Raw genomic sequence first — 16,063 nt, forward strand, 5'->3', positions numbered from 1 at the left:
CCCCCCCCCCCCCCAGCATCATCGGTTTTAGATCTGGATATATGCGGGTGAAAGACGAGAGGCAGCCAGACACAGCGGTGAAAAGCAAGACTCTGGGGCCCACCCCGCCTGGATCCTAATTCCAGCCCCACCACCTGCTCCATGCGTGACCCTGGGCAAGCTCTGTTTCTGCCGTGTGCCTCTGTTTCTTCACCTGTAACGTTATGCACAAATGTGAACCTGTACGGCCGCCTTCTGCAAAACGTTGGGCCGGTGTATAACCACCTTGTCCTGGGGCTGAGCTGACACCTCCCCCAGGGTCCAGGGATGCTGCCTCTGGACGCACGCCCAACAGAAACGCACTCGCATGTGCGCGTGGCAAAGACGAGAGAGGAATTTCCCGAAGAGTAATAATAACATAACCCACGTCATAGTCTGCTGTGGGGAGCAAATGAGGTAATATCCGTACGGTGTTTAGAACAGAGCGCAGCAGTCGGGAGGCTGACGGACGTGTGTGTGGTGATAAAAGCCCAAAGTCTAGGACGAGCACTCTGTCTCTGGGTCTCCTTCCTATGCAGAGGCTCCTCTCTTTCCCCGGCCCCCCATCTACCACGGGGGTCTTGCACGGGCCCCCAGGACGCCAAGGATATGGAAGGCACAGAGAGCTTCAACGACGTACCCAAAAGTCCCAAGCAGTGTGAGGCTGGACGTGGGTTCTTTCAACCATTAGCCCTAACGCATACGTCTTGACAGTCCATATATATTTTTTTCATGTTTATTTATTAAGGGGGAGGGGCAGAGAGAGAGGGAGACACAGAATCCGAAGCAGCTCCAGGCTCCGAGCTGTCAGCACAGAACCCGACGCGGGGCTCGAACTCTGCGAACCGTGAGATCGTGACCTGAGCTGAAACCAAGAGTCGGACGCTTGACCAACGGAGCCACCCAGGAGCCCCGATAGTCCATATATTCTTAGACAGAAAGCCGTGCTCTCCGATCTTCATTCCTACGGAGCAGGAAAATAGCACGTGCCTGTCACTTACATGTGGCTCATATCCTTCTGCGGGCATCCTGGACTTAAGAAAAACCACCAGCCCTCCCGCCCTGGTTCTAACAGTAAACAGGGCTGAGAAACACAGAGAAATGCCCCGTCTCATTCTTCCCTAGCATTTCTCGCTATCGTGGTGGCCCATCGGCCCGGGAACACGGCTTCCGAAGGGCTGGAGCGAGCAGTGCTTTGCGCCCTTCTCGGCCGGGCACTCTCTCTCCCTGAGTTCTCGCATGGTCTGAGCCAGGAAGGGAGACAGGGCCGGGTCTGGGAAGGAAGAGTTGGCTGGGAGCACCCTGTCCACCTCTGAGGGCTGACTTTGGGCAGAGGAAGCAAGCTGGCCGCGGGACTCGGGGCAGGGTGTCCAACAGCCCTGCCCTGGGGCGTCCAACTCAAAGGTACTTTCAAGTTTCTGATGCCAAATCCTGTATCTGTAAACACAATGTGTTTCCTTTTTCATGCTGGGGTTGGAGCCGTTATTGTCTGGCACTTTCTACGCCGGCCGGAGCGTAAGCAGAGCACCGGGGGAAGTGGCCCCGGGCAGAGTCTCTCAATGCCACACAGATGTGTCTTGGGGGGGGGGGGGCGAGGGCCCCGCTTCTCAGGTGGGAAGGCCCCCCCCCAACCCGGGAAGCCTCACCGCACCGGAGTCCTGAGCCCCGTCAGGATAGCTCTGGAGTTGTCCCCGTCCAGTCCAGGGGAACCTGCCTGGGAGGGGCAGACACTGTGGGAGGAGACACTCTTTTCAGAGAACCTGGTCTCCCACGCTCTCGGCGAGAACAGAAAACACAGCAACAGAGCAAAAATGCACACGGAAAATGTGTCGCAGTGGACTGTGACCCAGTCCTGCCATGTGACAGGAGCCAAATCCAGACCCTGCTTCCTCTGCAGAGCCTCAGAGCCTCCCCCGATCCGCGGCGTTGGGCCAAATTCCTCCCTTTGAACCGTGTTCACGGTTTAAAGTACAGGTGTACAAGAATTCGCCCTTCTCATGCACAGCCTCCCCCCCCCAATGAGAGTACATCCCACCTGCAGGGAGGGCACCCACTTCACGTGTCTTTACGTCCCGGACCCAACAGAGCCCCCTGACCCCTGACGGCTCTAGAAACGCCCACTCCCAAGGGACTTCTTTGTCTGCTGGCCCGGGGAGCTGGGGAAGGTCTTCTGGGGCCAAAGATGTCATACAGTTTTCATCTCCTAGGCTAATCCTAAGTAAGACCGGCTGCCTCGCGTGTTATAACGTAAAGGACTCCAATACCCGATGACCATTTCTGGCCTTAAAGGAAAAGAGTGCTGTGATCGATTAGCAATGTCTGCCCTGGTGTCAGAACGGGAGGAGGGCTTTTGCTGAGTCCTCACCCCGGCCACTCCAAGCAGGAAACAGATCAAATCAGAAGCCCTGGCCGGTGATAATCAGACAGGCCGAGGGGGTCCACCTACTTGAGATGGTCCGCCAAGTATCGAACACAGGGCAACACACAGGTGCTCTGGGAAACTACGAGAGATCTATTCTCACTTCCTGGTTACCTAAGTAAGACTCAGTTATTCAAACCCAGCCCATTTAAAGGTCCCTACGGCCCTACAGATTGTTGAACTCAGGCGTGGAACTTTTGGAACGTGGAACAGACGACTGCTCGTGACAACCAATACTCTCTCTCATCTGTAGGCAGAAAAGGACCCAGGGAGGAAAAAATCTAAAAATCTATCAATAGCACCAGCCGGAAGAGGGCACGAATGGGCTCCACACTGAAACTCGGACTACCTGCACAGGGGGCTGATACCTCCCGTGCGTTACCCAGGCCAGTCCTAAATCCTCCACAAGAGGCAGACTTTCCAGCACCTTCTTCCGGGCTGAGGTGGGAAGATTCCTTGGTTATCAGTGGCTGTAGCGCACTAGGGTGTCGCTTTCTGCCTTTCAGGGTTTCCACGCAAGAAATTTACTTCCCCCTCTGAAAAGCCACCCCCCCCCCCCGCCCCCGGATCAGCCTGGACGTCCGCCACACCTACAGATTTATGGGTCTTCTGGATCTCCTCTACATGCGTAGACGCACTGCAACACGAATTCATTTCACCCTAACGACAGCTAATACACCAGTCCCAACGGCAGAAGACCTGGGGACCTCCAGGGAATGCCTCGAACACGGGCAAAGGCAGAGCCCGCTTCTGGGGCAGTCACTGAAGCGTCGGAAGAGAGAGTCCCAGACGAGAGGCATCCCACATTTCATCCATCCCGTGACCACAGCCCCTTCTGGTCTCTGTCAGAGCGCAGAACCCGCACAAAAGAACTGGGGGGAGGCGAGGAGAGAGGGGGAGGCGGGGAGGGAGGGGGGATTCACACACGTTATACAACGTTTCGAAGGCCAATTAAAAGCCAATTCTGAGTTTCCAATAGGAATGAGTTTTTGCAATGAGAATACGATGCGATACTGAACTCACTATGTTGTGCGACACAGGTCAAGCCTCAGGACGACAGACAGCGTGGAGGCGAAGAGACAGACTGTGTCTGGAGGACTGTCTCAGGGCAGCTCAGACATTTCAGGTGTCGTTCAGAAAAACCGCCCCTCGGAGCTGGTTACGACAGGATGCGGTTCTTACGTGATCAGCCTTATTATTAGTGTTATTATTAAGGGTTTTTTTTAAATTTATTTTTGAGAGAGAGAGAGACAGAGAGAGAGAGAGAGGGAGACAGAGCATGAGTGGGTAAGGGGCAGAGAGAGAAACACACACAGAATCCAAAGCAGACCCCAGGCTCTAAGCTGTCAGCACAGAGCCCGACGCGGGGCTCGAACTCACGAACCACGAGATCATGACTGAGCCACCCAGGCGCCCCCATGTGACCAGCCTTTGAAACGAGCATGATCGATACTCCCCCTTGCTCTCCGCGCATGCAACGGCCTCACTGAATAAGCCACCATGTGCCCCGCAGACCGCTCCACACTTCGTTGTGTCTGTGAAACACTGCCCTTTGGTGGCGGGGACGTCCGTCTTTGGAAAGCTCCCATTCCATGCGGTAACCCGATTCATCAAAACAAGGCACACGGGAAGCATCCGGTATGATGCCTGGCACTCAGTAGGGATCTGTGGTCTGTCCTCCAGGGTGCAACCTGACAGTCCCCTTGGACCGCCACCGGAACCTCTGCCAGTCCCCTCGGCCGCCCAAACCGATCGATGCCCCATCTTCCAAGGCTGCGGAGACCACAAGGGCACTGTGTCTTTCCAGACAACAGGCAAAATACTGTGGGCCACTCTGTAAGTATTAGGCTTAAATCTTGAGCGTTTCAAAAGCCCTCTGAGACCTGCAGTCTCCCTCTAATGAAAGGCATTGCAGAAACCCAAGGTATGATTATCACTTCTGAAAGGAAGAAAAAAAAAAAACAAAAAACCTACTGACTCACAAAATCTCCTTACTGGTGCATCAACAGATAAGGCTGTTTTATAATCCAGTTCCCTAGAGAGCCATTTATTTTGGTGAGGCCAATGTGCATAGCAGACACTATAGAAGCCATCGAGATAACACGAAGAACAACCCAGTGGACATCTGAAGTGTAAACATAAAAGTCTATTAAGAATACAATGTTGGTTTAATCCCAAGACAAAAAATTTACTTAATGAAAAGCACAACTCATTTCAAGAAGGAAATATCGATACCAGCTGTGAGCAGAAAATGAGGGGATTCCTTCCAGGGAACATCTGAATTTCAACCCACTGCCTTTCCAATATTTACTCTGGACATAAAGTCTCAAATACTTTTCCGAGGATCTCATTTTTCTACGGGAGGAGGAGGTCAGAGAGGAGTCTGGGCAGGGCCAAAAAGGCCTCTTGGCAAAGCCTGGAAATGCACAGACCCACCCTCGAAGGTTTACCCAGACACAAGTCTGTCTCCCGTCTCTCAGTAGAGGAGGGAGCAGCCTCCTTGCCCACCAGGTGCTCAGGAGAAGCCCAGCGGAGACCCTGCCTCCAGCTGCCGTGGGGCCCACCGAGATAAATGTCGGCCCTGCGTTACCAACATACGTGAGCCGCACCCGATGCGCCAGTAAACTCCCCTCTCCAACAACACTCCTTGGCCCCTTCCTTGGTTTTTTTCCATATGTTCCAGAGAAGCAAGGGAGATAATGAGCACTAGGGAAAAGGAAGAGGCCTTATTAAAGAGGATTTTCTGATCACGAGCTCTGTTCCACCACCTCCGAGACAGCTCGCGGGCCCTGGAGATCAAGAAAACGCTTGGCCGTCACCAACGCTTATGGATGTCAAGACCCACCAGAAAGCACCTAAAGTCTCTTCCCTTATATTCCTAACAGCCAGCTCCCATTCGTCCTGATGGCTAAAATGAAGGACAATTTCTTACATGCAACTTCATTTAAATATGCATGAGGACAATTAATACAGCACGACATAATCAACATAGCCACAGAACCATCTCCACTTCCGGAAGTAACAGGTCGTGCCATCTTCTCTCCTGTATGTGGATATATAACGGCCCCCCACCCAACCACCGACCCAACTATCCATGCATCCATCCATCCGTCCGTCCATCCGTCCGTCCTATGTGGAGTCAGCACAAAGGGTCCGATGCGATAAACGTCAGGTCAAAAAGTTTCTAGCTCCGCCATCTATTAACCACATGGCTTTGGGTAAACCATTTTAGTGTCTCTAGGTCATGGTTTTCTCATCTGTGAAATAAGTGCCATCATCCTGCTTATTATTAGCACAGCCTCAATGATTAAATGACTAATACGAGTGCTTGGCAAAAAATAAGCTCTCAAGCGTTAACCACCATAATGACGGTAATTATGATAATGACGAAGACTGTAAAAACATTCACTGATCTACAGCTCTGTGCCAGGCTCTAGCCTTAAGCGGCACATAATTTTAGCCTTCTGATTTTGCAAGAGTCTTTAGTGGGGCATTGGATTTCTCACAGCAACACCTCCAATATAACACCCCTCTCCTGCTGGGGATGATGGTGGGCCAAAGTGCGAGAGCCGTTTACAGCATGAGGGACCCCCCCCCCCCCACCGCCGCCAGCCAAAGCCATGTTTAAACAATTACCAGCATTATGTTGCAGGTACCCATGACCATAGGAGGCTAGCCCAGCACGGTGCTCATCTTGCAGAGACCTCTTTTGTGTGGGTTTTGGGTTTCAGCTGGGCAACGCAAAGCCATAGAGTGAGTCGCAAAACAAGTTTTCATAAGCTTACCCTGTCACAAACCAGGCAGGGGTTCACAGTGACATTCCCACAGTAAGATTAAACAGCATGCTTCGTCAGGCACTAAATGCTAACACAGCTCCGATGTCAGGGGGACACTGATTAAAACTGATGTCAATAATTTATGAAACACAATATGGTCTTCAGATGCTCTTTTGAAAAAAAAAAAAAAAGAAGGAGGAGGAAAAAGGGCCTAGCAACCCAGGTGGTTTAAAACTGTTCATGCGTTTTCCCTTGAACGTACGCACACCCCCACCATGCATGGATGTTTCTTTACGCAGTGAATGTAAATGCACATGTGTATAAGACCATGCGAATGCTGCCGATACATATGGGCGGAAGAAAGTATTTAGGTATTCCACTGAGGGCTGTCGAGGCTGTAACGTTATACATGGTCTTGTCTTTCATATTGTTTTGAGGGGTTTCTTTCCTCCAGGAGAAATCCAAAATTGGATTTAAAATAAAATGGGGCTTTACAAAGTTCACATTGATTCCGGAGAGAACTCAACCTTGAAACACCAGGAAGAAAGCTGACCAAAGGAGACTTTTAGGACATACGCATTTCTTTTTCTTTCTTTCTTTTTTTTTTTTTTAACGTTTATTTATTTTTGAGACAGAGAGAGACAGAGCATGAACGGGGGCACGTCAGAGAGAGAGGGAGACACAGAATCTGGAACAGGCTCTAGGCTCTGAGCTGTCAGCACAGAGCCCGACGCGGGGCTCGAACTCACGGACCGCGAGATCGTGACCTGAGCCGAAGTCGGACGCTCCACCGACTGAGCCACCCAGGCGCCCCAGGACATACGCATTTCTTAGCAACCAGAAATTACTGCGGCCCCATCTAGAACCATGTAGTCAAATAATAACATCCATGGGTCTTTTTTTTAAGTTTTAGGGTTTTGGGGGGGGGCGGGGAGCAGGGGGGTTAACCTAAGGAAGGATGCCATTTTAGTCTATTATAAATCACTGCCTCATTATTTCATAAAGGCAAAGACAGAATAACACAGTGATGCTTCATTTTTTTTTTTTATCAATACCGATTTTTGAAATTAAAAAACAACCTTCTTTACTTTGGCTTCGTTGTAAATAATCGGGGTAGCTTGACTTGATATGTCAACAGTGTGAAATTCACAAGATGGGATTAGGTTGGGGAAAAAAATCTGAGCCGCTGATAGTACAAAAGTTAGTGTTTGAAGGATTTATTAATGCTTTTTTTTTTTCCCCTAGCACAGTGCCCTGTAGTGTCTCAGAACACCTGTCAAATACTAATTCATTCACATATCTCCACTATAGGGCCTTTTCATAAAAAGCTCGACCTCTAATTGTAAATCACTTCTAAATTGTCTTTCCTGGCTTTCTCTTCTGTGGAATGATGGAAAAATCACCAAGATTTCAATTAAGACTTTATGGGAACTTCAACTTGACACTCCCGGGGCTATAACTACAAGATATCAGAACATCTATTCAAAAAGGAAACTATAAATAACTTGAACTTCGTTGAATTGGCTTTGCTTTTATGAGGTGACTGAATAATCGGCGAGATTTAAAGATACTTTAACTACTGAGAATTAAAATAACCTCAGTTAAAAACCAGAAAATATTGTCAGCTGATTGTTTGTCATGCAGATGATGTCCTTACCAGGCCTAATTAAACTTTTTGAACAAAAACACTTACTAATTACATTAGTTCATATGTTGATTGCTCAATTTGGCTTAAAGAAAAAAAAAAAGCAGTCAATCCAATTTGTGCACATAGCCAAGGCTCTGGTCAAAAGACAAAATCCTAAACTACAGAGACTATTCCAAAAGCATGACCATTGTTAACAACAAATGCGGTTTGTGTCTCCACATCCGAAGCGACTGGCAGAGAGCTGGGGGTAGGTGATGACTGTGAACGCCACGGGCTAAGAGGAATCTTCAGGCCAGTACAATGTTACCACAAGACCCAGTTTACTGGCCTCAGTGCAGCGAGCTGCTTTTGTCCAATTTCCACCCTGCCCACTGACAACTGGAAGGTGTCTTTCCTTTGCACGTAGGAACTCAAACTGATAGCAAAACCGTGGGAGGCCCTTTAAATGTCAATAAAGGGTTTTTACGCACAAAAGGAAGAAAAGAAAAGAGGGAGGGGGAAGAGAAGGGATGGGAAAAACCAACATTTCTGAAGGAACTGAGCAGATCAAAGGAATTTTATTCTCAAAGACCACTAAGTCAGGGTGTAACTACTAGCTAGCTGTGGAACCCTGCCTGAGCACTCTCTTCAATCTGGCAACCAGTCCCAAGTCCCTTAAATGAGGGGCATGAACAATCGGGTCTGCAAAAGCGGGACGCAGTGCAAAAATGGAGGCCGTCCCTGTGCAACAGGAGGCGAGACCCTTCGCAGACCAGGGCGCCTGACTGGGCCTCGGTGCCCACCCGGCTCTCCGAGACCTGTTTTGCGCCGGCTTGCTCAAAAATCTGCACCCACAAGTCATGAGGCACAAACTATGCGACAACGACATGACAATTAATCAGAACCAGACTCCGAAACGTGTGTTTGTGGGGACGAGCAAACTTAGCAATGTGCCACAGTGGGAGAAGAATCACACAGTGGCAGCTGGGGGGTGCGGGTGGGGGAGGGCGCGTAACTATAGGTTCACAAAAGATGCACACCCCGTGGCATGTTGAGGGGCGAAATAATTTTCATTAAAATAGAATGTGGAAATTGGAAATTTACATCTCATACTACAATCCTCTCCTCCTCCCCCCTCCCTTTTTTTTTTTTTTTGCTGGGGAGAAACTGACTTTCTACTGCAGCAAAGCTGTACAATTCAGAAATAGAACGGATCTCTCTCTCTCTCTCTCTCTCTCTCTCTCTCTCTTTTTTTAGCTTCATTTCTGACCCAACAGTGTTCACCAGTGCAAGCCTTGTCAGACTTCTTTCAGGACTTAAAACCCCATTACAAAGAGAGAAGCTGGATCCTTGGTTAACTCAAATCTGTTTCATTTCACCTAATTGTGACGCTAACAACACACACACACACACACACACACACACACACACACACACACACATTTTGGTACACTTTTCTGGACCAGGATTGAATTATTTTAAAATCATTACTGAACTCTCCTTTGTAACCTGTGGATAGTAATTAATTTAAATCTCATCTTTAAATCCCAGCTAACACAAATACGCTGTTCAAAAGGGGCAAAAAAATATTTTTTGCCCCAAACTATGAAAGGCAAATGGAGGACGCAGGAGTGATATAACTCGCCCCAAACTGCAAATCCCTTTGCCATCTCCCAAGGGATCTGTGATTGCGGAGTCGGAACCCCCCGGGGAACAGGGCCAGGGTTCCCAACAGGGTGCCCAGCTGCAGCCCTGGGAAAGGGGGAGGGGGGGGCGTACAGCGGAGGCGGATCCCAGGGTCCCGCCACACTGAGGTTAAAGCCAGTGGATGCTTTGCATTTGAGCCCGAAGTTAGGGGGACCGGTCGGCAAGCTTCCTGCAAAACCCTCTCCCCCGAAGCATTTCTCAGCCTTCCTGGCTTCCAGAGCCCGCCGGGCGCAAGTCCGAGAGTCCCCGGCCAGCGCCACGCGCGCCCGTGAGCCCGCTCTCAGCCCTCCCGGGCCCAGGACTTCCCGGCACGCGCCTCCCACGGCCCGCGCGGCGTCCACGGGGCAGGCGGTCCTCGGGAGCCCGCCCGCCCGCCCGCCCGCGTCCCCGCGGCGCCCCACTCACCCACGCACTCGTTGGCCTCGCGGGCCGTGGCGCGCTGCCAGGGCCGGTCGTAGTGGAACGGCTTGCAGCGGTCGCATTCCGGGCCGGCCGTGTTGTGCCTGCAGTCGCACACCAGGCTGTCGTCGCGGTCGCGCACGCAGCGGGCCGCGTGGCCGTTGCACTTGCAGCGGCCGCCCACCTGCAGGTCGGACACGGCGTAGAAGTACGAGTCGCGCGCCAGCTCCGAGTCGTCCTCGTTCTCGTCGCCGAACGTGTGCAGGCGGCTGAAGGCCACGCGGATGTCGGTGGCCGTGACCCAGTCCTGGAGCACCGGCGAGTTGTCGAAGTCGTGCGCCGAGGGCCGCCCGTCCAGCGTGCTGAAGGCGATGAGGCCGCCGGAGAGCGGGCGCATGTCGGTGTGCGAGTCGGTGCACACGGCCTCCTGCTCGTTCTGCTTGGTGATGGGCGCGCGGTGCGGCCGGTTGTACATCTTGCGGCACTGCGTGGAGTAGAACTGGAAGGGCACCCACGTGCGCCCGTAGTCCATGGACTTGTAGATGGCCATGGACTCGGGCCGCGGCGAGCAGAACTGCAGGCTCACGTAGGTCACCTCGAACTTCTTGCCGAGCGACAGCGTGAGCGTGACGTTGTGCGGGAACTGCAGGTAGTTCTCGGACTGCCAGCACGTCAGGTTGTGCGGGTTGTTGAGGTCGGTCAGGAAGGCGGGCGGGTGCGCCTTCTTGGGGTCGGACGCGTTGCAAAGGTGGCAGGAGCGCAGCCGCTCCTCGCCGCGCTCGCTCACCACGCAGTAGCGCGCCGGGGGCCGGCCGCAGGTGCTGGACACGCGCACGTCCTTGCCGAAGGCCGCGTTGACGAAGTCGGGGATGCAGCGGCGCGGGTGGCCGTTCTCGTCCGAGCAGGGGTCGGGCTGCGCCGCCTGGCCGGAGAACATGCTGAGCCCGGGCCCGCCGCGCACCGCGCCCACCAGGCACGCCACCGCCGCCAGCGCCGCCAGCGCCTCCCACACTGCGCGCATCATGCCGCGTCCAGCCTGCCCCGGCCCCGCCGCGCCGAGGAGTCGGTCCGCCCGCCGCAGAAGGCGCCTGCGGAGAGAGGGGAGCTGCGCTCAGCCAGCCCGCCCCGCGCCCTCCACCCCGCGGCGGGCGGCGAGCCCGGCTTCCCCGGCACCATCCCCGCCGGCCGCCCGCCCGCCCGCCCGCCTCGCCGCCCGCGGTCCCCGGAGGAGGGGGGGGGGGAGGCTTCCCCCCACACACCCCACCCCCGCGCCCCCCGAGCCCGTTCTCCCCCGGCCCGGGCGGCGAGCCGGGGCCGCGGGCTGAACGCTCGGCTCCCCGGGCCACCGCCGCCTCCACGCCGCCCGAGGGGGGCACGCCCGCGCCCGCCCGCACCCTCGGCGGCCGGCCCGCCCGGCGCCCCGAGCCCCGGCGCCGCCGCACAGCGCGGGGGACCCGCACGGCCCGCGCGCCCCCTTTTTCCGCCCGCAGCCCCCGGGGTCCCTCCGGGCCGGCCCGGGTCGCGTCCCCGCCGCTCAGTCCGCGCTCGGGACTTTACCTCCGGAGAGGGCAAAAGAGAAAGAAAAGTTTGCCCGGCCCCGGCCCCGGCCCGGAGCCCGCGCGCCGCACGGCGGAGAGCCTCTCGCTCGCGGCCAGCAGGCGCGTCCCGCCTCAGCGCGGGCTTGCGAGCTCCATGCCCGGCGCGGCCGCCGCTGCCCCGGCCCCGGCCCCGGCCGCCTCGCTCGCCCGAGTGACGCCGCGGCCGCCCGGCTCCCGCCGCTCCCGCCGCGCTCCGAGTGCCGCCCAGCCCGCGCCCGGGGCGCACACACACTCACGCTCGCTGGCGCGCACTCACACACACGCACGCACGCCCCCGAAGGCTCCGCCGCCGCCGCCGCCGCCGCCGCCGCCGCCGCCGCCGCCGCCGCCGCCGCTGCCGGGAGTGGGGGGCGGAGGGGAGCGCGGGGGCGGGGGGCGGGGCCGCCGGGCGGGGCGCCGGCCAATAACGTCGGCGAGCAGCCGCCCGCTCGCGAGCAAAGTTTTAACCCCGGGAAAGAAGAAAGTTAAAGGGAAGCGGCCCGGGGCGCGGGGCGAGCGCGAGCGCCAGCGGGTGGGAACCGGGGCGCCCGGGGAAGGGCCGCGGAGACAAAGAGAAAGCGAGGCGGCGAGCGCCCGGGGAAACCCCGGAGAGGGGGCTGGGCCCGGCGAGCACCCCGGGGAGGGGAGGAGGGGCGGGCCGGGGACTGTCAGCCTCAACCCCGGGCCCCGCGCCGCCCCGGGGAGCCCCGCAGGTTTCCGCCGGCCCCACGCCCCGGGGGAGCGCGCCGGCGGGAGGGCGGGGAGGGGGGGGGGAGGGAGGGGACGCTGTGCTCCCTCCTGGTCCCAGCCAAACACATCTGTGTTTGTTTTCTTTGCTGCGCCGAGGTCGGGCCTTCCTCCAAGCCGGCCCGATGGCCCCCGGTGGCACCGCGCACAGGGCCGTGCCCCTGTGGGCAGACAGCCGGGAATGGGGAGGAGGAGGAGGAGAAGGAGGAGGAGGAGGTCACCTCTGCCTGCTTACCCCTTCTTCCTGAAGCCCAACCGGGGGCAGGCGAGAAGGGGCTACTGGCGTGTGCCGCCCCCCCCTCCCCACCACAGTTGTCACCCTGCGGTTGGCCTATCTGCCCGAACGGGAACGCGGCTCCTCGCATGCCAGGGATGCGGTGCTGGGCTGGAGGCCGGAGGGGAAGGCCCCTTCCAGGCGGGTCTGCCGGCCTCAGGCTGGGGACAGCCCAGCCCGCCCCAGGTCCCGCCCGCCACAGGCTTGTATTTTCAAGGGTGCTGTATACCCTGTTCTATCTCACGGGAGCCTCGCAACAGCTTTGCAAAGTAGGTCTTAACTCCATTTCGCAGATGAGGAAACCGAGGTCAAGAAGCTTGCCCCACGTCTCCCAGCTGGTAAACATCAATCAAATCTAGGAATAGACCCCGGGGGCTCCTGCCTCTCCTCCTTGTCAAATAAGCCCGCCCAATTAGCCTCTCACGAGGCATCCTTGGGGCCACCCAGCTTCTCCTTGCCTCATCCTCTGCCACCTTACCAAAAGGACCGAGGACAGTGAGAGCCTCCTTTGACACTCTGGCAGCGGTAGCCAAAGCACTTTGAGGGAAAGAATACACCGGGCTGAGAGTTTCGAACTCAGTCGCAGTTGGTTTGTTACTTTTGGATGAACGATCTAGCAATAAATCTGGACTTTTGAAAGCCCAGGGTCCTGGTTCCGGCCCAAGAGCTGGCTTCCTGGATCCTCTCCATCGAGTGTCACGTTCGGTCTTATGGGCATTTTCATAAACTGTGAGAATCGAAGAAGGGGCCTCGGGGCTCATTTGGCCCAGCTCAGTCTCCTTGGAAAACCGCCTTCCCCAGCCTCCCTGAGAGAGGGCCACCCAGGCCAGCTCTTCCAGGGATGGGACTTCAACCACAGCCCAGGGACATAAATGCGTTCCCTTGCACGACAGCCCGGGGTTCATCCTCTGCCCTCGGGGAACGCTTTAGTCCTGCCTTCTCCCCCTGCCACTGACCACTCCCTACGCTGTTTATTTCTGCCTTGCCTTGTAGCAGAGAGGATTCTCGGTGACTTATGAGGGTACTTACAACATGACAAAATAACATAAATTAGACAGTGGGGTGGAAGGAGAGAAAGGAGAAGTTTAGTGCTTGTGGGCTGTGAGATCCCAGTGCTGTTCTGAAAGGCAACATAGCGATGAGGAGCAGCGCTCTGAAACCCGAGCGTGTGGCCTTGGCACAGTTAGCATCCTTCTGTGTTTTGCTTTCTTCATTTGTAAAAAGGGGACAAGAATATCCATCTCATAGGGTTAGGAGCATCAAATGAGTTAACACATACAAAGATTGTAGCTTATAATACGCGCGTACACATTGTACTCCCGTAATGTACGTGAGTAAAAGCGTCTGTGTGAATATACCTAAAGCGAGGCGCATGGTAAGCGGATGTAACAATGTTCGTCGTTACGATTAAGTTGGTAGATCCTTACAGACGTTGGCAGTAACTTAAAGCAGAGCCTTTTAATTACACGGAGAGATGTTCATGACACATTATAAAATGGGGGGGGGAGCAAATTATAACACACTATGCCCCCAAAAGACACTATGCACAGTACAAGCTCATTTTTATTTTTATTTCTTAAGGATGCATAAAAAGACAACGCGGTTCACTGCCATCATCTCAGGATAGTGAGATTCCAGGTGATTTGCATTGAGTTTTGCCTGCAGGTTCTCAAGGTTGAGTGGTAACGTAAGAAGGGGAGCTAAGAGAAGGAAGAAAAACCGGGAGGAGTAGAAACGGGAATAGAGCTAAACTCCTCCCTGGAAGGCCCTGTTCACCTCCGGTGGGTGGGCCACAAATGTGTCCCTAAGCTTTCTTGCAGCCAAAATTAAAAGGAGACCGTGTCGGTTAGACGATGCCCAGCGTCCGTGAGATAAAAACAGACCCATTACTCAAGAGAATTATAATTATTCGTGGTGCTAACGTCAGACAGGCATTTCTCCTGGGGGGGGGGGGGAGGGCGGTGCATAAAGGAAACACAGTATGTGATAGTGAGCACACATCCTCAACAGCATCACCATGGTGGTCATAGCGGCAAGCTCCGTGGGACAGTTTCTGTGATGGCCCATGACAGAAGCCGGTGGCATCACACCAAAACACGAGTCGGGAGAAGGCAGTCCGGCCAGGACGGGTCTGAAAGAGGCACGTCGGGGAGCCCAGCTCACTGCCCACCCTACTTGGGTCTATTTTGGGGTTATCTACTGGGCTGGCTCACGGAGCTGGCTCCGAGCCTTCCTCCTGCTGTGCTGTTTCTGTCTGCAGAGTTTGTTTTTCTTTTTTTTTAATTTTGTATTTTTTAAGTAATCTCTACACCCCATGTGGGACTCGAACTCATGACCCCAAGATCAAGAGTCACAAGCTCTACCCACAGAGCCAGCCGGGCACCCTCGTCTGCAGAGCTCTTGATGGATCCTGCATGGCAGCAAGTTTGGAAATGGAGCGTAGCTATTCTGTGTTGATAGCTGGGCTCGCGCCGTGGTCTTGGGGTGGGGGGAGAGGGGCACTTTGATCTTTCATTGTGGTCACTTGGGTACTAAGTGACTAAGTACTAGGTGACTTAGTACTAAGTGACTAAGTGACTAGGTACTGAGCATATCTTCTTTAATAGTTCCTGGTGGGCAGGACTGTCTGTATCCTGGAGGTCCAGAACATTCTGGGACACAGTAGAACTCGTCTCCCTCCGATCAAAACCCGCCTCCCTGCCACTAATACACTTGATTCCATTCCAGCCCCACACGGAAGCCCAAACCAAGGCTCTCTGCCTCCTCAAAGTTTTGAAGTCAGCCCCCTATCATCCTTCATTTTTATCTGTTCGGCACGATGTTTCCAGTTTGCTTCACGAGTTCCCACGGGACAGTTTTCTGGCCACTCGGCAGCCTCTCCCAATGCCTCTAATTTGTCAGTGTCCCTCCCTAAGGTATACTGCCCTCCGAGGGGACAAATGAAAAAAACAGATGTCCAAGTGTTGTGCGAGCTTCTCACAGTGGGGGTTATAAATACACACCCGAAAAGGCATGTTGGGCTTGAGCAGCAGGGTCCAGAGCACACACAAGAGTTCAAAACACAACAGTGCAGCTCTTGGGTGAGAAAGCAAATCCCCAGGTGTTTCTGGAAGGAATGCATCGGGAGGGGGAACGCCATTCTTGGTGCCCAGCCTTACCTGGGAAGCCTAAGGATCCTTCTAGGAAGAGGAGAATGTGGCCGTTTTACGAGAAAATTTAGAAATAGAGGAGGAGGAGCAGGAGGGGGAGGAGGAGGAGGAGGAAAGCCAGAAGGCTCAGGCGCCCTAGAAATCAACAGGGGTGTTTCAAGGAAGGAAGGGTGGTGAGCAGTGTCCACATGCCTTCACGGTCAAGATAAGACCTGAAACGAGTCCTTTGGGTTGACTGAACGGCCAGGAAGTCGTGGGTGACCTTGGCTGTTTGGCTGGCAGTGGCAGAGGAGTGGTGGGGACAGAAGCCAGGCTGCCTCAGGTCATGAAAGTGGGGACAGCAAGGGTAGACAACGTTCACGAAGTGCGC

General features: G+C 54.9%; 1 protein-coding gene across 1 annotated transcript in view; it reads right to left on the reverse strand.

Moving 5' to 3' along the window:
* Window positions 1-10,970, reverse strand: part of NTN1 (netrin 1) — a 169,518-nt gene extending 158,548 nt beyond the window's left edge. The window contains exon 1 of the mRNA XM_047090040.1: window positions 9,953-10,970. Coding sequence (XP_046945996.1) covers window positions 9,953-10,970 — 1,018 coding nt within the window. The remainder of the gene's footprint in view (window positions 1-9,952) is intronic.
* Between the last annotated feature and the right edge of the window lie 5,093 nt (window positions 10,971-16,063).

Source organism: Lynx rufus, unplaced genomic scaffold (genome assembly GCF_022079265.1).
Source record: "Lynx rufus isolate CCGP_SWC_20201006 ecotype Redwood Valley unplaced genomic scaffold, mLynRuf1.p SCAF_28, whole genome shotgun sequence".
Lineage (NCBI taxonomy): Eukaryota > Metazoa > Chordata > Mammalia > Carnivora > Felidae > Lynx > Lynx rufus.